Source organism: Hetaerina americana, unplaced genomic scaffold (assembly GCF_022747635.1).
Source record: "Hetaerina americana unplaced genomic scaffold, ioHetAmer1.1.p SCAF_1, whole genome shotgun sequence".
NCBI classification, from domain to species: Eukaryota; Metazoa; Arthropoda; class Insecta; order Odonata; family Calopterygidae; genus Hetaerina; species Hetaerina americana.
This window is the reverse complement of record NW_027286069.1, coordinates 120,576,772-120,603,186: the sequence shown is the minus strand read 5'-3', so window position 1 is coordinate 120,603,186 and position 26,415 is coordinate 120,576,772. Positions and strand designations below refer to the sequence as shown.

General features: G+C 36.8%; 1 protein-coding gene across 1 annotated transcript; it reads right to left on the bottom strand.

The window, feature by feature from the left end:
- Positions 1-1,392: 1,392 nt before the first annotated feature.
- LOC139687081 (hatching enzyme 1.2) lies at positions 1,393-25,935 on the bottom strand. Its single transcript, XM_071584188.1, has 8 exons — positions 25,502-25,935; positions 21,735-21,889; positions 21,292-21,395; positions 20,951-21,047; positions 15,638-15,767; positions 9,086-9,282; positions 6,217-6,316; positions 1,393-1,808 (listed from the first exon to the last, which is right to left on the bottom strand). Exons 1-8 carry the CDS (start codon positions 25,531-25,533, stop codon positions 1,634-1,636), a joined length of 990 nt encoding a protein of 329 aa, XP_071440289.1. The 5' UTR covers positions 25,534-25,935; the 3' UTR covers positions 1,393-1,633.
- Between the last annotated feature and the right edge of the window lie 480 nt (positions 25,936-26,415).

Genomic DNA, 26,415 nt, shown 5'->3' with positions numbered 1-26,415 from the left:
GCATTCTGAAGAGGGAGAAAGCTTGGGCAGATCTTAGGAGAGAGGCGGGGAACCCAAATTTTATAGGGAGAAATTACCACAAATTCAAGGTAAAATACTGGGCACAAAGAACAAATAAAAAAAGTTTTCTTTTCTAAATAAAACAATTGTTGATTGGAACACATAACCTGCAAAACTATTCAAGCCCTTTCCTAACAGAGTGCATACTTTTAATAAAAGATGTAAGGAATTTATGTAACAATTTGATTGATGTGTGGTGTAAAATTATACGTGGTAGCTTAATTTATTGTAATTTATCCCTCTTTTTTTCTTTCTGATTGATTGATGTTAATGAGATGTGGATTTTCTTGTTTTGTGAAAAAAATTTGTTATTTGAAGTTTCCTTTAAGTGTACTTTTGTTTAATGACTGATTTTATTTATTATCTTTTGTGATTACTTGGGACTTGTGTGCCACCTGACCTTGTCTATCTGCACATGTGGATTTTAATAATAATATTGATGATAGATTTCACAGTTTTCTGGTGAATGAAGCTTTATAGGAATTTTTGCTTGGCAATGTAATTAAATAGCTGACTTTGCCAGCATTCAGTAACCTGAGGATGATTGGAGAGTCAGCCATTCACCCGGTGGAAATCCTGAGAGGATCAAAGTAATATTGCTATGATAAATATTTAGTAAAATCTGGAATTTCTGCAAGAAGTTCACATAAATACATGAATGAAATCTTCCTATAAGAGAAGTCATGCTTCAGATTTTTCAGTTCCAGGGCCTATTTACTTTTTCTATGCCTGTCTCTGTAAAAAAATTGTTATTAATGATTTTTTTACTTTGCTATAATCCTGAAAGACACATCCTTTATAAAACATGCAAATACAATCAAAATTTGCATATTTTTTGTTATTCTCTCCAAAAACATAAATTTGAGGTTTCTCTGAAACCATAAAAAAAAAATTGAATTTCAAAGTTTTACCTCTTCATTTATTAATTAAAAATTGTTTCTAGATGCTTTACTAATAAACATTAACTTGATTTCTTGAAATATTTTTGGCACATGAAATTAATTTAAAATACATCTTATTTACAAGAAAAGATTAGAAGTCAAAGGAATGAAGTATCCAAAAACCTGCATTGAATACCTTAATTATGCATCTACTTTAGATAAATACTATTTCTGTCTACCACTGGAAACTGTAAGAACATTCAATTTTTTTTAAAGATATTTATTCAAATGAATTAGAACCTAATGTATAACATCAGGAAGGAGTTTTAAAAAGGAGAAATTTTGATTAATGCATGGTATTTAATTAAAAAAAATCACTTTGTCAAGAAACATTCAATTTTGATAAATTAACATAAAAAAGAATAAAATCTGGATGTTCTAATTTAAAAGATGTAGAGAAGATACGAAAAACTAGTTTCTTGTGAATGGAGCATTCTTTAAATAATTTATTTAGTTGTTCATTAACATAAATTTTTCATGATTGATTTTACATCTTACTAGCTTAGTATTGGGGAAAAATTTTGAACCTACTGGAGTGTCTAAAAACTGCAGCATATAGATAAAAAGTAATAATTGAACAAGAATCATTTATTCATACAACATTTTGTTGGGTAAATATTATGATTTTCTCCTCATAAACCAAGAATGTTGCATATAGTGTGATATCTTCTACTGGCCGCGGTAGACTTCCTGAGACATCCATAGAGTTCATTAATCTTGAGGCAGTCAGTTTTACTTAAAGCCTTTCGCTGCCCTAAGCGAGCACCGGGATGTTTGGCTGTCAGGGTTGGGAGGCCTTGACCCTTGCTGAAATCAAATGTGGATTTCAATGATCAAACATTGGATACACCATCTGATTTAACATACTCATGCAAAGTGTCATTGACATATGTGCATACTAAAATATTTTCTTCTCCTAATATTGAAAATATAAAAAAAAGTGTGTGTGTTTTGTTAGTTTAACCTTCCAAAATATACCTTATGAGTTATACTTTTATCCTCCTAAATATTTTTCAGCAATTCTATGTGGGTTTCATGGATAAATGTAAATGACCAATTCTGCTTATTTCTTCCTTGTAGCTATACGTGCCTTTAAAATACTCAATACCGATTCTTTATGACACTTTAGACCGTAGGAGTTTTTGTGAGGTGGTGTTGGATTTTAGTGATCATGAATTTTCATAAAGTATAGCGTGAAATCACTGGTTTCAGTGCTTTTCCTTCCCTCACCCTCCAGCACTTGGTCCCACTGGGCACCACCTCTTTCACCTAGTCAATCAGTCTCCGCCTCTTGCCCACCCAAGCCTTCTCTTATCACAACTGTACATATTTGCCTACATGCACGTAATTTTCACCTGAAGATGACCCAAAGTGTTGAAGCCTGGGGCGTACGAACAAGAATAATAAAGTGGAAGTCATCAATGTTAATCATCACTTCTTTTCAATATGAAAAATTTCTGCAAAGTCAATTCTGAAACCACACGGTTCACTATTGGTCTGTTTGTCCTCCTCTTGCATATTTGTCCATTTGCTTGGGAAGTGGGTGAAGAAACTCCAGAGCACAATCCATGGGGCAGATGTTTGGGTGCCTAGTTGCATAAACCCTCGTGTGCTTACTATGTTATTAACCAGCTATTTACGCTATGTACTGGTCTTCCCTGAATCTCATGTTGTCACGCCAAATCAATTAGTTGCTGATTGAGAATGTGCTCTAAAAAAAAATTGGCTGATCCAAATAGTTACATTATTATTTACTGGAGAATCATTTAGCAATTGATTTAGAATTTGATTAATTGGGAAAAAATCTCACATTTCATCTCTTGCAGTTGCTGGCATGCTGAGAAATTAGTATATCTCATCGTCTAGATGAAAAATGACATGTTTTCAATTACCTCCTTTTTCTACTCTTCATGGGTGAATGATTCCGCAGTTGTCCAGTCCACACTCATCTCTATGTCCTTAATTGGATTTCTGTATGTTGTCGAGTGCGATGATGCCCAATGTATAAGTTCTTTGGCACAAGAACCATTCAGCATAAGGTCATCCATGCAAAAAGAAATGGGTGGTTGAACACTTCCTGTTGGATGGGATCCACATATATATCCTCTGCCACCCCTCAATCTGAGCAAGAGTGGGCGGAGGAAAATACAGGAAGAGGATGGGGCTCAATCCATTGTCTTGATAGACACCTTGGCGAAACTTTTCTACCTCTGTTGAAATGGTCAACCCGCCAGATGGAAGGACAAAGCCTGTTTTCTGTTTTCCAGTGTAGCATGATGCATTCTACATATGCAAGCTCAGGATCAACTTTCATCATACTCCAAATAATGAGGAATGTCTTACGTGAAGTGGTGATGAATGACTTTTGGTTGTCCCCTCATGCCATGAATAGTTTGCAACTGTGCTGCACAGCATCCTGGCAAATATAAGGAAGGATCATCAATATCAATGAGCTTGTTGCCCTTACATCCAGCTATTCTGGCTTTGAGCCCACAATGATTAGACATGCTGGAGGATAAGGTCCTTCAAGATGTAAGAGAGTGCCTTGTAAACAGTGTTGGGGCCGAATGCATTGCAGCAGTTGTTTGGATTTGAAAAGTATCCCTTTTTTGAAATATGAACTATGCATCCCTCAGTCTGCAAAGATGGCACATGTCTTCAACTAAAGAGAAAGGATGTAAAGTTTCTAGCAAGGTGCTTTTGGCTGAAAGTGAATGTCTTCCACCAACAGTTGTTCATGCTGTCTTTTCTATGAGCCAAGAAATGCTTCTTTCTAGAGAATAGCTTCTTCACTACATTTTCAATGACTGAAAAAGGTCCATCCACGTTACTGATGTGACAGTCACAACACCCATTAAAGAGGGTCTTAGACCAAGTGCATCTATGCCCAATGGCTTAAAGGCCTCATAGATGACCTTCCAGTACCACTCAGCCTCTGGGGCAAATGGCAGGGATTCAATATCAGATGGGGATGGACAAAAGAGATGGAATGGCTGAAGGAATGAGGTGGGATATTCTCCCTTAAAGAAATCTTGAGGTGTATATTTCTCAGTCTGCAAAGTGTCCCAGCATATATGATAATTTTGACAAACTGTACTTTTAAGTCAGATGGATCTTCTGTCAGTTGTGATGAAGGGGGTTTGATCAGTGGGGTACTCTTCTAACTCTGTGGTTAATAGAGTGATGTCTTCCTTTGCAGGTGTTTGCTGTGGCCTAGCAGGTATTGTTGCTAGAGATGGGATTATTCTGGATGCACCCCACACAATAAAGAGTACTCCTTGCAGTGAACCCCTGGTGATCCAGCTCACTGGCGGCATGGCAGGCGAGTAAGCCTCCACAAGGTCGTAGTTTGGTTGTAGTTTGTCCTTGCAGCTCTCCATTCTACTAAGGCCCTCGTCAGAGAGCCAGTGGTTCTTGGTAGCTTTACTTATTTATCTTGAACCACGTTGCACTGCATACTAAGATGCAAGCCCAATATGCAGATTTCCTCCATTGGCCAGCAAAATCCTTCACCTGGTGTGGCACTACAGAGCTGGTGATCCACATTTCCATGAACAGATGAGTTTATTTCCATTACAAACTGCTATTTTGCTGCTAATTTCTCTGCTGAACCAATTCAGCAAAATATTTGAGAAGGCATTCTATGTTAGGTTAATTTCTTATCTAGAGGTTTCCAATCTCCTTTCACCATCTCAGCATGGTTTTAGGGAGCATAAATCTACATCTTCTGCTAATTATCAGTTAATAACCCAGACTTTAAACGCTCTAGATAAAAAAATGGAAGTTGCTGCAATGTTTTTTGATTTCTCGAAAGCTTTTGATTGTGTTGACCACCAATTACTTCTCAAGAAACTCCAAAGGATGGGTATTCGTGGCATACCTAATGCCTGGATTAAAGCCTACCTATTTGATAGAATACAACATGTGGTTGTTTCTAAAAATGGAACATCTTTTGTTTCCCCAAGTAAGGTCCTTAATCAAGGTGTTCCTCAAGGCTCTGTTCTTGGGCCTGTCTTGTTTCTTTCTTATATAAATGACCTTGCTGATATTTTTCAACATACAAACGGTGCTACCCCCTTGTTATATGCTGATGACACCAACATTATTCTTGTATCGCCTACTTTTGATGAATTGATAGTTAAGTGTAAACAAGTTAGCCACACCTTACTCTCTTGGTGTCGTAATAATTTCCTAGATTTGAATGTAGAGAAGTCTCACCTAATATATTTTGCAAATAAAAATAAAGCAAGCAAAGTACTTTCTATTGAAGTTGATGGGAAGGTGATCCCACATATACTAAATACCAAATTTTTGGGTTTCCACATCAATTCTCAAATTTATTGGGATGAACACATAAGTACTTTAACCAGTAAGTTAAGCTCGGCCTGCTTTTTAATGAGGTCCATTAGATCCACAGTTACAGTGGCTGTTCTCTGTGCACTGTACTATGGTGAATTTTATTCTCACATAGCCTATAGTGTCCTTTACTGGGGTTTTTCATCTAAGGCCTTGGCTATTTTCAGGGTCTAAAAAAGAGCCATTCGGCTAATGAGTTTTGCAAAACACAATGCACCTTGCCGTCCCCTGTTTAAAAAATTGGATGTATTACCAGTGCCATGCATTAATATTTTTCATGTAGTAGTACATACAAAAAGAAATCTATCCGAGTATGTGAAAAATTGTGATATCTACAAATATTCTACAAAGCAGAATGAGCAGCTGCACGTTTTATAAGTAAGAACTAAAAATGCAGGTGCTGGCCCAAATTTTATGGTCCTTCAACTTTATTATAAACTCCCAGCTGAGATTAAGGCCCATAAAAGTGTGGCTGTATTTAAAGTCAATCTACTTAGGTTCTTAAAATTAAAAATGTTTTATTCATTAGCTTAATTTCTCAATAATGCCTGATATGTGTCTTGTATCCACAAATGTATTTGGTCACTTTCCCCTGACGTGCCTTATATCAAGTGTAACTGTTGAAACTACTTGATTGCTGGACAAATAAAATGTATTATTATTATTTTCTATTGAGTATTTTTATCTTCAAAATTGATAATGTATATCATGTATTGTGCATGCCATTTAATGACCAATAAATGTGTCATTACTATGCCATTTTATTGTGACTAGTATGTAAATACTATATTGGAGAGACTTCTATGGGCATAACAGATCTGTTGAATTTTCATAAGATGCCAAAAGTATAATCACTTACCTGAAGAAACTTTCACCATAATGCATAATGCTGTCATAGTCGTACTCAAAAGAGTATGTGGTGTTCTTCAAGCTTTGCTTATCAAAGTTATTTACAAATTCTGGAAAAATAAGAAAAAACTTTCTTTAGTAGTCACCTCTGATATGAAAAATTTTCTGTACTTTCATTAATTTTTAAAGTGAAATGGTATAGATAGAAAAATAATGCGTTTCTTGACACAACTAAATGTAGAAAACCATAAACACAGTAATCAATCCGAAGGTCAGTTTGGTAGGTGATGGTCAACCAGCACTGAGCCCAACGGCGTGTGAAATTCATGCATCAGGGAAGGGGGGCCAGTTACTTTCCCTGTGCCATTTATGGCTTCCCAGAAGATCTGATACCCGAAAAATCACATAGCTTAGGTGGAGCTGCAGGTGCCCAGAGAGGCTTGCCCGGGAATCGAACCTGGGCCCTCCAGTCCATAGTACAACGCTCTACCCCTATCTACCGCGACCTGCTAACTAAGCATATTTAACTAAAAAATTATTCACTCTTATTTTTGAGTTAAAATTAAAAAATTTACACTAGAGTGGAAATTAATTCTTCAACAGGAATTTATAGGAATAGTTTCTGGTGCAGCTAGGAAAGGAACCCTAAGCTTCTGCAGCCTTTGAAAAAAATCTCCATAGAGTTTTTTCTTCTCAATTCTCAAGATCCAACTTGTATTCAGTTCAGATTTCATTAATGTGCTGATATAATGATTGTATCAAAACATTTTTCAATTGTAAGAACAGAAAGAAGTTGTGCACTTCTGGGTCTAGTAAGTATGGTAGGAATAAATCAAGAAATATTTTGTCTTTCATGAGAAATATATTGAAGGTTATGTGGGCAGGGGCATGATGTAACAGCCAATTCAATATTCACCTCATTTGTGAGTTCTTTCATCAAACACTTATTAGTAAATGACTCAAAACATCCATGTAGTAAACTTAGTTTGTTGCTTGGCTATGTGAAGTTATTTCCTTCAATTTTCTTTCAATGACCATAAATGGAAAAGATGCTTCAGATTATCCTTGGCATGACTACGTTTTAGGTTTTGGTGAGCGTAGGCCTTATTATTCAAACTGATATTTTTGAGGTAGATATATCTTTGTTATATCCATCTAAAAATGATGATGAACAGAACAAAAGACATATAATTTGAACTTTGCTAAGGCTGCATATTGAAACAGTGCTTGTTTGCAGATTGTACAGACCCTGTTATTTTCTACGTATATTAAATGTGGACATTGATCTGATATGTGTGTTCACCACTGCAGCATTCTTACAGACAATGGAAAACCGATTACCACTCCACCATCACCTCTGTCAAGGACCTAAGATAACATCTTTTTCAAACTCTGTGAGACCAAAGTGTAAAATTTGCTCATTACTTGATGAAACCTGTGAGAGTATTATTCACTGCATTCAAATAGGCATATTGTTAGATCCATTTGGAATGTGCTATTTTATGGTACCTTTGGTGGCTTTCAATACCCCTTTTTTGATAGGATACCATTTTTATTCTGTTGTAACCCACTCCCTTTACTTACTCGTGATTTTCTCTTCAGCCTGCTAATACTCCTTCCTTGTCGTCTAGGTTAATGCTTCAGTATTCTCTTGCCTCGACCATCTTTCATGATATATCCTCTTGAATCTGACTTTACACTTCATAAGGACAAAATTGTGATCTAAATCTTCACCCTCTTCTGGGAAACTGTGAGAATTAACCACGCTGTTCCTAAATCTGTGCCGAACCATTACATAGTCTAACTGATATCTTTCTCGATCCTAAGGGTTTTTCCAAGTATACCTATGCCTATTATGATGCTCAAACCAAGTTTTCTTTATGATTACTCCATTTCTTCAGTGGAACTGTATAGGTTTCTCTTCACAGTAATTTCTTGTTCTTAATCCATAGTCCCCTACCTCACTACCATCTTTCCCTTCACCTACCATCATGATCCACTGTTTCATAGATATCAGTTGTCTCCCTAAAGGAACACCTGCAATTATTTCCTGCAGTTAATAGTAAATCCTACCGGCTTCTTTCTCCCTGTGATTGCTTGTAGCTGTGTAGACCTGAACAATGACCAAGTTCATTGGTTCAACTTTTACTTCTACTTCTTTTAACCTTTTTTCATGACTATTGTCACCTCTCACTGACTCTCTTCCCCTCTGCTGTATTTTACTTTGTAACTTTGCTCCAGTAATCCCTGTTATCCACCAATCTCACTTTACACAGCCCTAAGTTATCTATATTTCCTCTTTCCTTCTCCTGTTTTATACTTTCTAATTTCCCTATCTTCAGTATCGTTCTCACAATCCTTGTTCCAATGTTGACTCGTTCTGTTCCTCTTCTTTGTCTTCTTTGCTGCTGCTATTATCAATTCATTACTTGTGAAGGAATGATTGTGGCATTTCACTAGTAAAAACTATAAAGGGTTTAATTCCTATATGCATATACTTTTACTTTATTCAAAACCACATTTTAAAACGTTTAATGAGTATTTTTCAAAATTTATTTTTAATTAGTGAGTTGTGTAGACTAAAAATATCAGTCATGTTCATATGACATGGTTTGAAAATTTACACAAAGCACAGATAATGTTACTTCTGTTTTCTATGCAAAAAAATTGTGACAAATAACAATAGCAATCAACAGTAAGTAAAATTATATGCCCATGAAGAACTTGATCCCCTCATTTAGCCAGATTTCTATCAGCCCTCAGATTAATTGAAGGCATAGGACAAACAGTAAGGTCATGAAATGACTCATTAAAAACATTGACGCTTTTTTATTGCATAATATTCTTATGCCAAAAAAAGTTGTGAATACTCTACGCACGTGGAATGATGTTGTCAAAGTGAACCTTGACAAATTTATCCCGGTCAGCTCGTGACTGCTCATGGAAGATACCGAGGGCGTGCAGCAGTTCATGGATGGCTCTGCCAGGCCCTCCAAGGCAGTTAGGCCCAAGGCGGTCAGGAGGTTGTAAGGACACAATTTGTGCTCCACCTGTACGTCCCACAAATGACCAACACCTGTTATATTTAAAGAAGTTACAACCAATGAAGGGATTGGTGCAGGTGAAACCATTTTTTCAAAAGAACATCTTCTAGTCTAGGAATGAATTCAAACAAATCCTTGTCTCGGAGCTCATTTTTACATTCAATACATGCTAGATATCAATTAATCAGCTGCTTTAATTTGTAAAATAAATGTTTTTGTACAATTCATAAACTTATAAAAACCTCTATTTCATCCTGCTTTTAAGGCAATGATTCTCAAAGTTAAGGTTTGTGGAATGGTGCTTGTGTGTAGGTTTTCAAGTTGACAAAAATATGCACCTATATTTTATTCCAATTTTTAGCATTCTGAAACAATAACCCATCCCAGTCCACCAACAACCAGAGATAAAAGTAGCCTTGTTGCCACAATGGATAGTTTGATAGAGCCACCACTTACATGGCGAAGAAGAAAAATCTGGAAATGTGAGTGAACACTTTTAAAAGCAATGAATTCCAAGAATTGTTCAGGTATTTGTAAAAAATCACCAGAAAAAAATGGATGCTGGAGCTTTGACTCAGTTCTCATTAATTATGTTGAGTTTTTTTCAGGAAAGCTGAGTCAGTGGTAGACTGCATGGCTTTTGAGCTTTGTGACACAATGACAGATTGAGTCAGCAGGAATTTTTCCTTTGTAAATCTAGGTTTAAGGGGTCTGATTTATAAATGGAGAAATGCAAAATATGCAACCACTTGGGTATGCATAAAGACTTTGGATTTCTCATGATGTTATGCATGCTTTTCTTGACTTCTTTCTCTAAATTGATCTCATTTTTAGTTTGAATGGAATTGCCAAAATTTTAATGAAAGTAATGACAATGTAGATACCTAATTATGGTTTATTATTATTAGGTAATCTACCGGTCAAGGTAGGTTTTAGGATGGACATAATTACTAATTAAATACTTTGTGACCCCATAGCAAAACACAACATCCTACTCTACATCAGGCCCCTATTCAGCTCTGAGTACTTTCTTCCTCCCTTCATCCCATCCAACATCCCAATCCTGTTCCTTCCCTTTCCTCGTTTGCCTGACATTCTCCCCTCAATTACAGTCTTCAACATCCCACTACCGGTCAACACCCCCTTCATCCACTTTTCCTGCCTCCATAGGATTTCTCCCAACAAACCCCTCTCTTCGCCCACCATACCAAGTACTTCCTCGTTTGTTTTCTTCTCAGTGCATTTCACCTTCTCAATTCTTCTCCACACCCACATTTCAAAAGCCTCCAGTCTACCTATACGTCTATCCTCCTGCTTCAATGTTTCCTCGCCGTACATAGCTACGCTCCATATCAAAGTTTTTACGAGTCTTTTCTTAATATCCTTACTCAATATCCCTTTCATAAACTCCCTCCTCCTTGTAAAAGCTTCTTTGCCTAGCCCAATTTTTCTCCTTACGTCCCTACTACTTTGACCGTGCTGGTCCAAAACACTTCCCAGATACGTAAACCGTTATACCTGCTCTAGTTTTTGTCCTCCTATTTTAATGTTAAGCTCAGCCTTTTTCTTTCTAGTAAATCGCATAATCTTTGTTTTATTAATATTGATTCTCATCCCATACCTGTCGCACTGAATTTCCAATTCACTCAGCAATGCTTGCAGCCCCTTGGCTGACTGAAAAACTAAAGCTTGGTCATCAGCAAACCTAACTGATTTTACGAATTCCCCGCCCACTTTCATTCCTACCTCCAGTTCTTCCCATGCCTCTTTGATCATTTCCTCTACGTACAGGTTGAACAGCAACGGTGATAATGGGCAATCCTGCCTTACACCCCTTCCTAACACTGCCCATCCGGACTCCCCGTTTCCCACCCGCACCTGAGCAGTCTGAGACATGTACAGGTTGCAGATTAGCCTCCTTTCCCTCCAATCTATTCCTATTTTCTGCAATATACTCATTCGTTTTTCCCAATTCACTATCAAATGCTTTTTCGAAATCTACGAAACAGGCAAATACCTCCTAGTTGTGTTCTATATTCCTCTCGATTAATAATCTCATTACTGCAATGGCATCATGCGTACCTCTCCCCTTCCTAAACCCGAACTGGTCATCCCCTAAGTAAACATTTGCCCTACTCTCTATCCTTTTGTTTATGATCCTGAGAACATCTTTGGCTGCGTGGGATATCAAACTTATTGTCCTGTCCTCACATGATGTAGCCTTTACATTTTTCAGGATAAGAACTAAAACTGATCTCACCAAGTCTTCCAGCCAGATTCCTTCCTCATAAATACTACGAATCAACCCATATAGCCTCTTCCTCCCACATTTTCCTAAATATTTCAATAGTTCCACGGGAATGTTATCAACCCCCACAGCTTTATTTAGTTTCATCTCCCTTAATGCCCTTTCTATCTCATTGTCTAGTATGCCTGGACCTAAGCTATCTTCCTCTACCTCATGTTCCTTTTCTATGTCAAACTTTGTTGGCCTTAGCTCTTTACTATACAGTTCTTCTATATATTCCTTCCATCTCTCTTGGATCTTTCCTGCGTCGACTATTACCTTACCCGCCTTACCTCTAACTGCCATCGTTGATCTCCCTTTCTTACTTCCTGATAAAGATTTAACTTTGCTGTACAGTGCACCAGTTTCACTGTTCCTCTGCAAACTTTCCATATCCTTGCACTGCGTCTTCCCACATGCTTCTTTTGCTTTATTTGTTGCCTGCCTCAATTTATTGTTTAATTTCTTGTACTTCATTTTGCCTAACTCTGTATTCCATTTCCTCTGCTCATCCATCTTTGTAATCACCTCATCCGTGATCCATGGTTTCCTAGTCCTTTTCGCGTTAACGGTTCCAATAGTGTCTTTTGCGGCTTTAGACAACCCTTTCTTGATACAATCCCAATTTTCTTCGATAGTACTTAGCTCTTTACCATCCTCCATGATTTCCTTTACCGCCTGTTTGTATTCCTTCCTTTTCAAATCATTTGATGCTTCTGCATTCCATTTTCTAACTCGCCGCCCCTGCCTTATCTTTTTGAAACGGATGCTACATTTCATAACAACTACATTGTGGCCAGAGTCCGCATCCGCTCCCGGGAAGCTGTGCGAAGTTATCATGCTGTTCCTAAACCTGTGTCTAACCAGAATATAATCTAGCTGATACCTTTCTGAGTCACCTGGCATTTTTAATGCATACCTGCATCTTTTGTGGTGTCTAAACGAAGGGTTGGTGATGACTAACCCCTGTTTCCTGCAGAACTCAACTGCTTTCTCCCCGCGGTCATTCCTCGTGCCTAAACCATAGTCCCCCCCTCATCACCATCTTTTCCTTCGCCTACCGTCGCATTCCAATCCCCATCACTATCAAATGTTTCCCTGCAGGAACACACGCGATTATGTCCTCTAACTGATTGTATATCCTATCGACCTCTGCTTCCTTATGATTGTTCGGTGGCATGTATACCTGAATAATAACCAAGTTCGTCGTTTCTGCTTTTATCTTTACTATTAGTATTCTATTCGTTACCTGCTCAATGTTGACTATGCTTCTTCCCACCTCTTCATTTAATACTATGGCCACCCCTCGTTGGCTCTCGTCCCCGGCACTGTATATTATTCTATAATTATAACTCCAGTAATCCCCGCTATCCTTCCATCTCACCTCGCATAGACCTAAAATATCTATATTTCCCCTTTTCATCTCTCGCTTAACATTCTCCAATTTCCCTGTCCTCATCATTGTCCTAATATTCCAAGTTCCTATTATAACTAAATTGGTGTTCTTCTCCTGCATCTTCTGTCCTGCTGCGCCTGGTTATTGATTAAAATAAAACTACAAATTATACTGAAAGAGTAGCATCAATACTGTCGCAAAATTGATGCACAGATAAATCATGCCTAAAATAACATTTGCTTTGGCTGCATTTTTTCTTTCTAACCTCTCATCTAACACAGAAAATTATTTAGATGAATCCACATGGGAGCATAGTACTAATCATAAGAGTAAAACGGTTTTAAAGATTCAAAGAGCCTTTTTTACCCAAATTCATGGTCTACTCTAATAGGTGCCAAGGTTAAATTAAAAACAATGGGTTGCCATACATTAAGTAAAATAATTTTGCATTCGGCATTGGATCAATGAGTGTTTACCTTAACAGTAATGTATAGTTAAAATATGATGGTGTGGTAGTCTAAGGTGTGTAGAGTTAGCTCCCAACCGGATGATCCTAGGCCCAAATCTATAGGTTATATAGGCAACCTTAGTTAAACTAGTTAAACTAAGTCCCATGATTCTCTTGTATTAGAATAAGGAATTTTACTCCCCTACTCTGCCTACACACTTGATACATGAAATTCTCTGTAATCCCATATATGAACATGAAACCTAATAATGACATTTTTTTATTGTTGCCATTATAGTTATGCCATCAAATTTATGCATAAAATTAGATACAAGGTACAAAAACTACACATGAGTATGCATTAAACCTTTTGATTTGGTAGTTACTTAGGTATTGGGAAAAGTAATCCACTTCCAATTGTGAATAATGAAAAGAATTCAGTTAAGTATAGCATTTATCCTAAACTGATTTAGAACAAGCAAATCAATAAAGTCAATACATCCGTCCTAAAACAATGCAGTGATGGTAACCATTATTACAAGGTGTGATAAAAAAAAAAGACAGGACTGATTTTATTCTGCGCAAACCATTGAACGGATCGAAACGAAACACAGTGCGCTATCTAGTGACACATCTGACGACTCGTGAGGTGTTGAGGGAGAGGTGTTGCGTTTGTTTACGTCGAGTCGTTACGCAGTAGCAGCGGAACGTGTCTGTTCATCGCCGCGTGCAACGGCAGCAATGAAGGAGCTAGAGGAACAGAGTGTGTGCGTGAAATTTTGTTTCAAACTTGGCAAAGTGCTACGGAGACATTTGTAATAATTCAGCAAGCTTTTGTTAATGGAGCTATGAGTCGAAGCCAGTGTTTTGAGTGGTACAGTCGTTTTAAATCGGACAGAACGTCAACAGATGAAGATTCGCGAACGGGGCGACCTTCCACTTAGACAGACCCCAACCATGTCAAATTGGTGACCGATATGGAGCAGGCAAATCACCTTTTAACTGTCGAGGAAGCCGAGTTAAGGAATAGCTGAGGAGGTGAACATTAGTTTTAGATCCCCGCAGCCACCCTACTCTCCAGACATGGTTCCATCAGACTTTTTTTTTTGTTTCTAAAGTTAAAACCAACCTTGTAAGGGCGCTGATTCGACTCTGTTGCGGACATTAAAACTAATCGTTTGGCCGACCTGAGGAGAATCCCTAAAGTGGCTTACCAGGCAGGGTTTGAGAGCTGGAAGAAACGTTGGCAAAGGTGTGTCGCCAGCCAAGGCATGTACTCTAAGGGTGACAAGTTCGATTGAGCTGTCTGTATCCATCAAAAAAAACAAGTTATAAAATCAGTCCTGTCTTTTTTTGATCACACCTTGTATGTCAATATAATAACTAATGAAACAATTATACAGAATTGATGAGCAATAAAGGTTGACTTAAAGAAAATATAGGTGCATAATGCTGGGATCAGTTGAAACTATATGCTTTGGCTAAATAGGGTAAAAAGAAAAGCACCACTTTTATTTTCTCATTAATAAATAAAAAAGTTAGATAAGAGGAAGACTAATGAAAAATTTTTAAACTAATTAGGAGAAGAGGGGAAGTTACTATATGAACTTCAACGATGAAAAAAGTTAGTAGGGGGAATAATAAGAGATAGTTGGAGGTTGAAAGCTGTGATAAAAGGGAAAATATTACGTTAGCAGAGAAGAGGAATGGAAATAATTTTTTAATGGCATAAAGGAAGGCAAGTTATGAAGAAGAAAATTATTTAGAACAAACAAGATGAAGTCCATTGGCTATAAGGTACAATTCCAATTATAATTTTAATTGGTAGATTATCTGAGTCAATTTAAAGAGAATAAATATGCCCTGTCTGTTTGCTAGTCAGACTGAAACTGTTTGATTGAACAGTGATGAAATATATATTTGATTTATATGACACAAAAGTTTTTATTCAATAATTCAATTAATATTGTTGACGTAACTTTCATACTTTGGTACACATAATTTTTATGCTCTAAAAGTGGACCAAAACACCACTGAACCACTCTCAAATGAAATAGAGGAGGAGAAAACACATTTGCTTCCATTGCTATGGAGATTAACACTTAAATTACCAGGGAAAATTCTTAAGATGTGTGGTTGAAGAGTTATGACAATATCCTGATCTTGTGATTGGGGCGGGATTTTAACTGCCACCAGTTTTCCAAATATGTCATCAAGTAAAACTAAACAGTTAGTATAATATTTCTGTAAACTCACCCTTTAGGAAACTTTATTGGCCAGATTAAGAGAAAATCCTTCTTTTTTCCATTCCAAGGCACAAATTTGATGCATGTCATGAAATTCAGGGTTTGTATGGCTGTATAGATTGTGACATGATCCTGAGGGTCTGTAGAGATGAAATGAAAAAATATATTAATTACATTAATTCACAGATATATAACTACACATATAATATAACTTCTATTTTAAAATTATGTCTGTTGAAAATGTCAATGGCCTTTTTGCTAATTAATGTTTATTTTGAATTTTTGCAGTAACTAGAGACCTTGACTTCTGTAAGAATCATGTAGCAGCATGTGATAGTGAATGTATATATGTCAGAATATTTTGGATAAGAAAATAATATTATTATGACAGTCATAGGAATGTAAAATTAATTTTATCTTGGCAGAGGCGGCCTTACTTGTGAGTGGGGCCTTGTGCAGCCGCCACCGCATGGAGCTTGACGTTGTGATTATAATGTAGTGGGAGCGGTAACAATGTGATCAGAGGGAACATTATGGTTTTGACGGGATGGTAAATAATAACCTCGCCACAGCGAAGGGTGCTGAAAGCTTTCTATTGCTTATTAGTTATTCTTCATGCTGACACTAGAGAGTGTGTGCTGGAGCATTTTGTGTTAACAAATGAATACATTACGCACATCAAAATGCTTCCACGCTGCAGTTTTAAATCAATTATACTGAACAATTAGGTTTTAAATTTGCATTTTAAATTCTTAAGATTAATTTAAATGGTAAGAAAACGTTTCTACCATTGGCCTCTTAATGCCAAATTAAGTTAATTGAGCAATTCTTTTTATGTTTTACATAGTCTCATATTTTATTTTAAATTTTATGCTCTAATGCTCTGGAACAAAAGTAAAATATAGCATAAAACGCATGGGAAGGAAGCATAAGTACAGTAGCCAACCAATAAGAAAAATGATTGAGTAAAATTGTTCTTGAAACAGGGCTCAGAGTTATAGCACATGAAGTATGCAGTCCAATATTATCTAAAACCCATCTGACAAGTTCCATGCATATGACAGTAGGACTCAATTGAAAAAATACTTTTCCAACCTATTTTTTCCAGCTTGCATTTTACTAACTGAATTTTAGTCAATGGAGTGGTATTTTTCATAAAAGAATTGATTGAATCTATACTGACAAGGCCAATCTTCATATTTTCAGATTAGTCCAATCATTACATATATGAATGCTTCTGAAAATCTGAATTAATCACTGCCAAATGAATAGATGACTATATTCCTGATAGGAGGAGTTTTAATCCAAATTTGGATGTTACTTTTGGACCTTAGCATCTAATTGTCACACACAATTATAAGAGATGAGTGACATTCACAAATCTATTTGCTGTGAGAACCATCCCTTACAATCTTCTACGCATTCCTTTTATTCATAAGAGGATCATAGAATTATAAGTATTCACATACTTCCTATTCTAGGATATATCATTGTTGTACGCCTATCTTTCAGAAATAATTTTATACAAATTTTTCAATGCATTTTTGTACACCTTACGATATATTAGTAAACTATAGACATGATTAAACCATAAACTCATCGTTAAAAATAAATGGACATACTTTGATGACAAGGAAAGTAAGTAGCCCCCAACCCTGATGTGAGAATTTCAGATGCTCTTAGGCTTAGTATTTGGTGAACACTACACTCTCCTATCAAACGGACCTTGGGATAGATAACTGTGTTCATGGTTATACTTTGATGAAGATTTAAATTTTGAACCTCATGTGCTCTTTCTGTGTTCCATGCTTTAATGACTTATTATTGCTATTATTATTAGCTGTAGTTTACTAGCTTTGGCTAGGTTTTTGATGGATCATGAAATTACACATTACTGTACTTGTAAGGCCTAACAAACATGACATAAAAAATCCTCAACCCCATACTTCATATAATAATAGCTCATTCCTTATCTCTGATTAATTTCTGCCTCCCTTAATTTAATCCAAAGTGCCCATTCTCTTCCTCCTCCTGCCTTGCTTCCCCAGTATTCTCCCTTTTGTTACCATCTCCAGCATCCGACTGCATCCCAGTATTGCCTGCATACACTTGTCCTGACTTCTCCAAATTTCTCTCAACAACTGTCTGTCTTCCCCCAACATGCCTAGAACTTCACGGTTTGCTTTCTTTTCCTTCCATTTTATTTTCTCAATTATTCTCCAATGCCACTCTCCAAAGCTCTCCATAATGCAGTTTTCACTGATCTTTTCTTTAAATCTTTACTTAAAGTTTCTGTCATCAGCTCTCACCTTTTTGTGAAATTAATTTTTTTTTAAATATCCCTCCTACCCTCATACAAACCTTTTCCTAAAGAAGTGAACTATTCCCTTAGAGAAGAATTTGATGGCTTGAGGTTCTTAGTTTGTGAAAATTCATTACCACCGCTTAAATAAACTCAGTATTTTTTCATACAAAATAAGTCTTTTATACTATTACCATTTTTGATGCATAGACGTCATCATCAGGACTAAGTTTATTTATTCAGTGATATTCTGTTCTAGTTTATGTCCCCCAACTTTAGTGTTATCTTAGACTTACTAGTGGTCAAGAATTTCATTGCCTTAATTTTTAAATGATTGATTCTCAGCTCATTTTTATGACACTGATTCTGCAATGAACTTAGTAACGATTGTAACCCTTTGGCTGACTGACTAACTAATGCTTGATCATCCACAAATCTAACTGATTTGAAGACTTCCCCTTCTACTTGCACTCCAGCCCCCATCATGGCTATTTCACTCTGTCTCTGTAAACTCTCCATATCCTCACACTGCTCTTTCCATCATGTTTCCTTTGGCCCATCAATTTCTTGCCCCAGTTTGTTGTTTAACTCTTTGTACCCTTTTTTCTCTAATCTGTGTTCAGGTTCTTCCATTTCCTTCTTTCATCCATCTTTCTTTCCCAGCCCTTTTCCTATTTATCATTTATTTTCTAAAATTCACAGTTTTCATTATTCCTTCTTTGAGATGTTAGTATCTTTCTTCTACTGTGCCCATCCCCTTATCCTCACTCAGCATTTCATCAACTGCTTTATTCACTGGTATCTCTCAGCATTTTCCATGCCCACTTATGTATACTTTGGTTATTAAACCATGTTAATTGTAACAAAACTATTTATCTTCCAAAATTATACAGTTTTTTTCTCGAGGTCATTCTTTACTTCTAAACCATACTCTTCTACCTCACTCTCATCTCTCCCTTCACCTCCCATTCCCCGCATTCCCATCCCCCGCCACTTCTTCTAAGTACTTTCTTCCAATGACTGCCTGTTCGCATGAATGCCTGGATTACTACTAGATGACTAGGTCTGTTCTCATTTATACCAATAATATTCTTCCATTCACCTTTTCCAAATCCAATACCCTTCTATCCAGTTACTTTTTCATTAAAAATGTCTACTCCACTCTCCAAAGCATACAACTCAATAGCAATTGATTCAATTACCCCACATCTTTCCATCTTATATCGCATAGGCAAAATTTGTCTGTATTTCCAGAGATAATGTACAAACTTAGTCAAATCCTTTAAATGATTTATCACTATGACGTAGGTTTCATTGCACCATGACATCCTCAGGTTTTCAAGATGCTGTAAATGTAACAAACCCAGGTCATAGTAATAAATAATCAAGCGGTTTCAACTAGGTGAGTATTTCAATATCTCCATGAAGGCTAACTTTCTCTAAATAAAGCCTGAAACAATATCCTCCAAGCCTATCTTTCCTCTCCCAATCTCTTGCCCGATATTTTCCCACTTTCTTTTCCTAAGCATTGTCCTAATGTTCCCAGTTTCTATATTCATTTTGGAATTCCTCTTCTTTTCTGCTACCATTCAGTTGGTTGTGCAAGAATTTCATGTGACAACAACTGTTGTTGTTGGGCACCACACTTGGCCCTCAGGACAAAGTTGCAAGGTTTCCAGGACTCATTTTCTTATTTGGTTTCATCATATTACTATGGGAGAAATAATTCAGGTGGTTTTTGCACTGCCTTCCTCAATAGAATTTTTAAAATGACACCATCACTCAAATGGCCATCCCACTGGGGTCAGATTCTTTTGCAGCTGCCTCACTGAGGACAAAGCTGTAGTCACTACCTCTTATCTGGCTCCTACCCTTATGCCCATTTGGCATGGGTGACCCTAACAGGAGCTATTATTATGGCTCCTGTCAGCACAGCTCTAGTGGTCATAGGAACACGTAAGCCCTCCCACCATGTCTAAGTTGTAGTGAATGGGGAGGGATGACTTTAAAATATTTAAAATTGGAATAACTTTTTGATGCCATTAGAAAAATTTTAACTTGCTGATGCCCTAGTGCTATTAATTTTCACCCATAAGACTACAAATCACCAAAGAACCTTTAATCAATACACCAAAATATTAAAAATATCTGCATCAAGCCTGATGATGTTATACCATAACGAAACCTAGGTCGTAATAAAAGTGGTTTATGTGGAAAGGCGAGGTATTTTAAATTTAATTTCAATACTCATTAAACCTTAGTAAATGGGAGCACATCATGCCTGAGCCAATCTCACAATGCATCATAAAAATGGAAAACAGAAGATTATGCACTGCAAACTGCAGGCTTGATAAACAAGGGCTAAATAACCCTGAGCCAATATACCTGAGAGAGCTGCTTATGTATCAAAGTGACACACACAATGCACCACTTACAGTAACTACCTTTCTTAATGTTCAGCTCCACCACACTACAAGTTTGAATCCAGTTTGACTTATTTTTCCCCCCACAATCAGTCCCCAACTCTGGATTAAGATTCTGTGGAAACAGTTTAAATTAAATTAAAGCTAAGACTGTATTAACTTATCAGGAAAATGGAGAAATATTCTAAGTTATTGGGCAATAATCTAAAATAACTACTATTCAAGTGTACAGCAATAAACATAAAGGTTCTGTGAAATTGTTCCTAGATATATATACTTCCTGTATTATTCCTATGGTATAGTTAAACAACATGTTTTTGTGGTAGTAAGTTAGATGGCTGATTATTATATATTTTTGTCTGAATTTTTTGTTATTTTTAAATGTATAACTACCTTCATTGGTATATTCCCTAAACATGGGTGTACATATTTCCTGTTATGCGCCTATTAATACCTATTGGACAGGAACGGTAGGATGGGACACTAGCCATATTATAAACCTTCTCCTTTTTGCAAATATCTGCTCTAAAACTTCCCCTCTATTGACAATAAAATTTAGCAGTTGCCAGATTCTACCATGAGTGCATGTAAAACCTACCATAGAGAGGCGAAATGACATATGGAACAGTTCTGTTCTTCCACAATTTCTCAGGAAATACATCCCATCTGATGCCCACTCTCCAGTAGTTGTATGCCTGGCAATTAAAACATTTTCCTATTAGTTTTCACATTACAATTTTTCAACTATATATATATATATATATAAATATATATAAATATATATATATATATATATAAATTTTCAATAGGTGGATAATTAGCTTTGAAGAGAAGTTTCACACTGATCAGAATTTATTATATGCACATCTGAGTAAAAATAGTTGAAAATATTTCCAAATATGTGAAATAGTAAACTTAAAAAAATAAATGTGACTTTACCTCAGATGATAAAGCCATATCACCTTCAAAGAGAGCTGGTCGTACTTCTGGATCACCACTCGAAGCTAAAAGATCATTCTCCTCATCACTCAAACTTGTCTTTACTATGAATGTGGAATAAAGATGGCCCTAATGAATAAGTACACTTTGACTACATTACTTATGTTATTCACAAATTTATTTTTATTAACCACAAATCATAAATAACAAAATATTAATTAAATCTCTCCATAGAATAATGAAACATTATTTGCCAAACAGCATAGCCACTGATGTAGAATAACTAAAAATTATTCTATTCTCTTTGTTTGGTGAACAACTCATTTTTATATCCAAGTGAATTAATAATATCAAGGGCATTTACTTTGAATCCATCTTTAGCATGTTACCTTTTTTCTCCCTTGTAATTATTAATGATTGAATAAATTATATAAGTATCTTACCTTCGTCTGGAATAGGAGGATAGATTATATCAGGAATTTGTGGGATCGTTGAAATTGGTGGTTTCGATAGAGATTTTCCATAAATAAATGGTAGCAGAATCAATATAAGAATCCATTTGATACTAGAAAATTGTAGACATTTGATGACATGCACCCTGTAAAAATAAATCATCAACAATATTATCCATACTAAAAGGAAAGACTTGTACTTTTCCACAGATTTTATTATATGGTACAATGCATTTCACCAACTTGCGGCATCATCAGGTACCTGATGATGCCGCAAGTCGGTGAAATGCGTTCTACTGTATCATAAAATCCGTGGAAAAGTACAAGTCTTTCCTTTTAGTATGGATATTAAATACTTCCACGAAGTGAAGCCTGAAACAATAGAATATATCAACAATATTAGTTTAAATTAATGCTTCTCTCAAAAATTAATGTGCTAATACAGTATCAGTATATGATTTCTCTAATCACGGTGGAAAATATCTTAAAGATATTTCAGGTTTGTGTCTTTGTGTGTGTGTGTGTGTGTAGATATAGGAAAAGGAATAAAATATGAAGGATGTTTGAAATATGAAGGAAATTTTTCCTATGAACGAAAAAGAATATAACCCATATGAAGGATGAACACAATGGGAGTGCAGAAGTTGAAGGTTGCAGATTCTGAGCAGAAGAAGGTTACCTTGACCTGGACACAAACCACAGACCTTTGACTTACCCGGTCAATGCTCTGACCTGCTGTAACTGAAATCTGAAGGGTTGAATGCAGCCAAGTGCCCTGATTCTTTGGCCAAGAGATAGTGCGAGGGAGTTATTTCGCCCACTGCCAGAGAAGTGGAAGAGGAATGGATAACAAGGAAAGAACAAAAAGAGAGAAGGATAAAAAGGAAAGCAATCATTCAATTCCAAAAAAGTAGGTGCAATGCATATAAAGGCCTGCATGACCAAAAGAAGAAAATGAGCTTTTTTGGCCATTCTTTTCCTTTGCATGTTATTTAAAAAAGTCTAAATTACATTTCCGAAAGTTTTGAATATTTTTTCCAACTATCAAAAAGCACTATACCATAAATGGGCCAGCAGTATACTAATGTGAGAGCATGCATAGGTTTGAACTAGGTAAAACTCTATGGAATAACGTTATTAGAATTTTTAAGAGCCAAAGAATTCATTTCACAGTGTAGAAATCACTGAATTGTGCACCGTGCAATATGAATTGATAATTTAAATATAAGTAGAAAAGTATTTATTAGCCATGAGAAGATTATGAGTGGAGAGAAAGAGACACCCCTTGCTTGTTCTCAGGCTACCTTGGAGCCAATCCACCAATGCTTAAATTTTGCCTAAGACTGGGATGCAAACTCATATCATTTGGTTTAGTAGTGTGCAGGTTATCTACCATAGCAACCCATCTAGCTAATTTAATCCTAGTTTAGCTGGCTAAGCCACCATAATATTTTCAGTGGCTATGCAATTTTTATCCAACAGAGGTAACTTCTGGAAACACTTATATATACTTTTGATCATGTGAAAACTTCTAACTCTATTTACTGTATAGTATCCGCCGTCACTTTGTGGAAACGATTCATAATGAATAAGAAATACTTAGTTTTTCCACAAAAACTTTATTTTTACGACCGGGTTTCGACGAGGATCGTCATCATCAGGTCTAAAAAAAATCCTTTCACTCTTGATGATTTCCATCTGTTCGAGCGCGTCCATCCGGGGTCCTTTTCTTTCCACATGCATAATTTCCAGCTTAAAATCACTGGAATGTCCGTTATCCAAAAGATGTTTTGAAAATTGGGACGCACCATTCTTGTTTCTGAAGGAAGCTTGGTGTTCCTTGAGCCTTTCCTTGAATTTCCTTCCCGTTTGCCCCACGTAAACGGCTGAGCACTCACAGGAGAGTTTGTATACTCCACTCTTCTCTAGATCTGGGATTTTTTCCTTCCCGTTGGTTATTAAGTTTTTTAAATTTGTTTTATTGTAAAAAGCGGGTATGAATCTATCCCTTGGTATCCTACTGGTGACTTTCAGGGACAGCTTTCCTAAAAAAAGGAATCTTTGCCATTTGGCCGTGTTGTCTCTCTCGGGGGCGAACCTAATGATGACGATCCTCGTCGAAACCCGGTCGTAAAAATAAAGTTTTTGTGGAAAAACTAAGTATTTCTTATTCATTCTAACTCTATTATTAAAAATGCTTCATCCAACAGTAAAATACCAATAAATTGCAATCATTATGAAATTAAGAAATGTTTATAGTCAATAATTACCATCTCTGAATGACTTTCTTTGTGAAAACTACAATAGTAGTTTAAGAAATTTCTTTAAGGATGGCTTCTTCAATCAAGATACAAGAGGACATCCATGAGTACCTGGGTAGGATTTGTTTAATAAAATTAAATTTTTGGCAACTTGTATCAATTTTCACTCTATGAATAATTAGCCATATTTATTATAGTCTGATAATTTAAATAATATTGAATCAATTGGCATGTTCCAGACAGTATTTTGTAGTTAATTTTCCCAATCCTCTCCTGGATCCATCCTTTCCTTTAAATCATATATGGTTGATTTTCTCTAACGGAAGGTCTTTATATATTACCCCTGATACAGTGGAACTATCTGCATTTCTATCATTGTTATATAAACTACCCATTCCTACTTCATATTCCTATTAGTTTGGGATTATTACTACTAAAGAAATAAAGTAACTACTGCTATTTTCATTTGTTATCTCTCAAATTGAATTTTTATGACTCCCATGGGTTTAACCTTGGTAGGGCCATCGGCATATATGGGGATGTTTGAGGTCCTTCTTCCACCACCAAATGAAAAATAAATACAATGAGTATGAGTGTAAAATCAAATGAATTAAGGTCATTGAGACTACACTGTGCATGTGATGTTGTTGAAGTTCATGTATTTTTGTGTACATTATTTACATGAGCCATCTACATAATGCATGTCTTTTCACAAAGCTATTCCCTCCATAGCAAAATTTAGCTTTTTATTCATACGGTTTGCTGTCCTTGTGGTGTCCAATGAAGAATGAAAGGAAGCCTGGTGTTGGCCTCCAAATGAAATAGTTCCCCATTTGTTACCCCTATTGAAATTTAGTATACTACTCAGTAACTTTCGTAAACAATCGGGATCCAGAAAGTGCCTCTTGTAAAATTTGTAATATCAAAATTCAAACTCACAACTAAAACAAAGGTTAACACAAACTTCTCTTCTAAGCTGACCAAAACATTTTTTAAGGATATGAAAAATTGGCTCTATCATGAATTTTTAGAGCTCATAACATGATAACTATAGGTGCCAATCACATGGCCAGGGAGGCTAAAAACCGACCAACTTTCCTTATCTGAATGAGATGCTCAAATAGTTCCTTGGACATTAATTCCTCGGTCGTCTTGTGCTTCCGAGGTTCAAACGACTACACGGTGGCTCGTTTTTTTCTCAATAAGTACAAAATCCTCTTTTGCTAATCTCCGCATTTGAGAGCGTTTATGTGGGCAGAAACGTTTTGAAATTAATCGGTAAATATTCTTCCTATCTCACTCTTGAATTTCGGTATAAGATTCTGATTTTCGCTTCCCATTTGCCAACGAATTGCAGCGCCGACTTTAAAACACGAAAAATTAAGACCGTAATTATCATTATTTCGCTGCTTGCTGACGGGCATCACTGAGTGCCAGTTTGAACGATCATGTTGGTCAGATCATCAGTTCAAATAGCCATGTGGGGGGAGTACTCACAGAAAGTTCAAGGATGATCCGCTGTGCTTCATATTTCCACGACGGGTATTCAATTGTGAAGATATTCCTACGGTCGTACAAGATGACGTCAGCGTCGATGCATGGGAATCACGACAAGAAACTCAGGGAGATGCCAGACCAGTTTTCGTAGCCGGGAGTCGTGCCGTCGATTCCCGTGTGAACGTATAAGCAAACAAAACTGTTTCGCGGAGGTAACATCAACCTTTCTCCGAGCAGAAAAATTTCAAGTCGAATTCAATACGAGGCAGCAAGTTTATTGAGAAGGCTCTTTTGGTTTAGCTGCCAAGATCTTAAAGTTTCTCGGAGCGACGTGGTCTTCTTCGAGTGCCTGCTGGCAGCGGAACGTGTCGTGGGGTCTCCGGACACCTCTGGCTCGGGAATACCAAGAGCCGGAGATCTGCGGTTGGTTCAGCCTCCAGCTGTCAGCCAACACCTTCGCACCAGGAGGGGAGGGAGGGCGGACAGAGGTTGAAAGGGACGACGTCGAGTGGGGAAGCGGGTTGGGGGAAGGGGAGCGGGCGGAGAGATTAACGCGCGTTGCGAGTCACCATCAAAGCTTACCGGTCGCAACATCTCCCCCACCCTTCATCCCGGATACTTTCCCTCTTCCCCCCCCCCCCCCCCCCCCATAAAACCTTTGCCCATCCTCCTTTCTTGTTCCCTCCGATTCCTCCGCAAAATTTTAGAGCCCTCACGTAAACAGGTGGGAAGAATTTGATGGCCCAACTTCGAAGATTTTTCAAATGCTTCTCCGATATACCCTCGGAGTCATGCTAGTCCTGCGATAGGACGTAGGTTTCCGTGAATTCAAAATAGACTATAATTATCGTGATTTGAAGAGTTATTTGCTTCAATGGTGTTTGAGAGGTTTGTATTGAGATTACGAATTACCT

Coding starts and splice junctions, on each gene's coding strand:
- LOC139687081 (XM_071584188.1), bottom strand. CDS start 25,533: ATGAAGCACAGCGGATCATCCTTGAACTTTCT. Junction 21,396..21,734: donor TCCTCCTATTCCAGACGAAG/GTAAGATACTTA, acceptor CCACATTCATAG/TAAAGACAAGTTTGAGTGAT. Junction 15,768..20,950: donor TGTCATTTCGCCTCTCTATG/GTAGGTTTTACA, acceptor TCATCTCTACAG/ACCCTCAGGATCATGTCACA.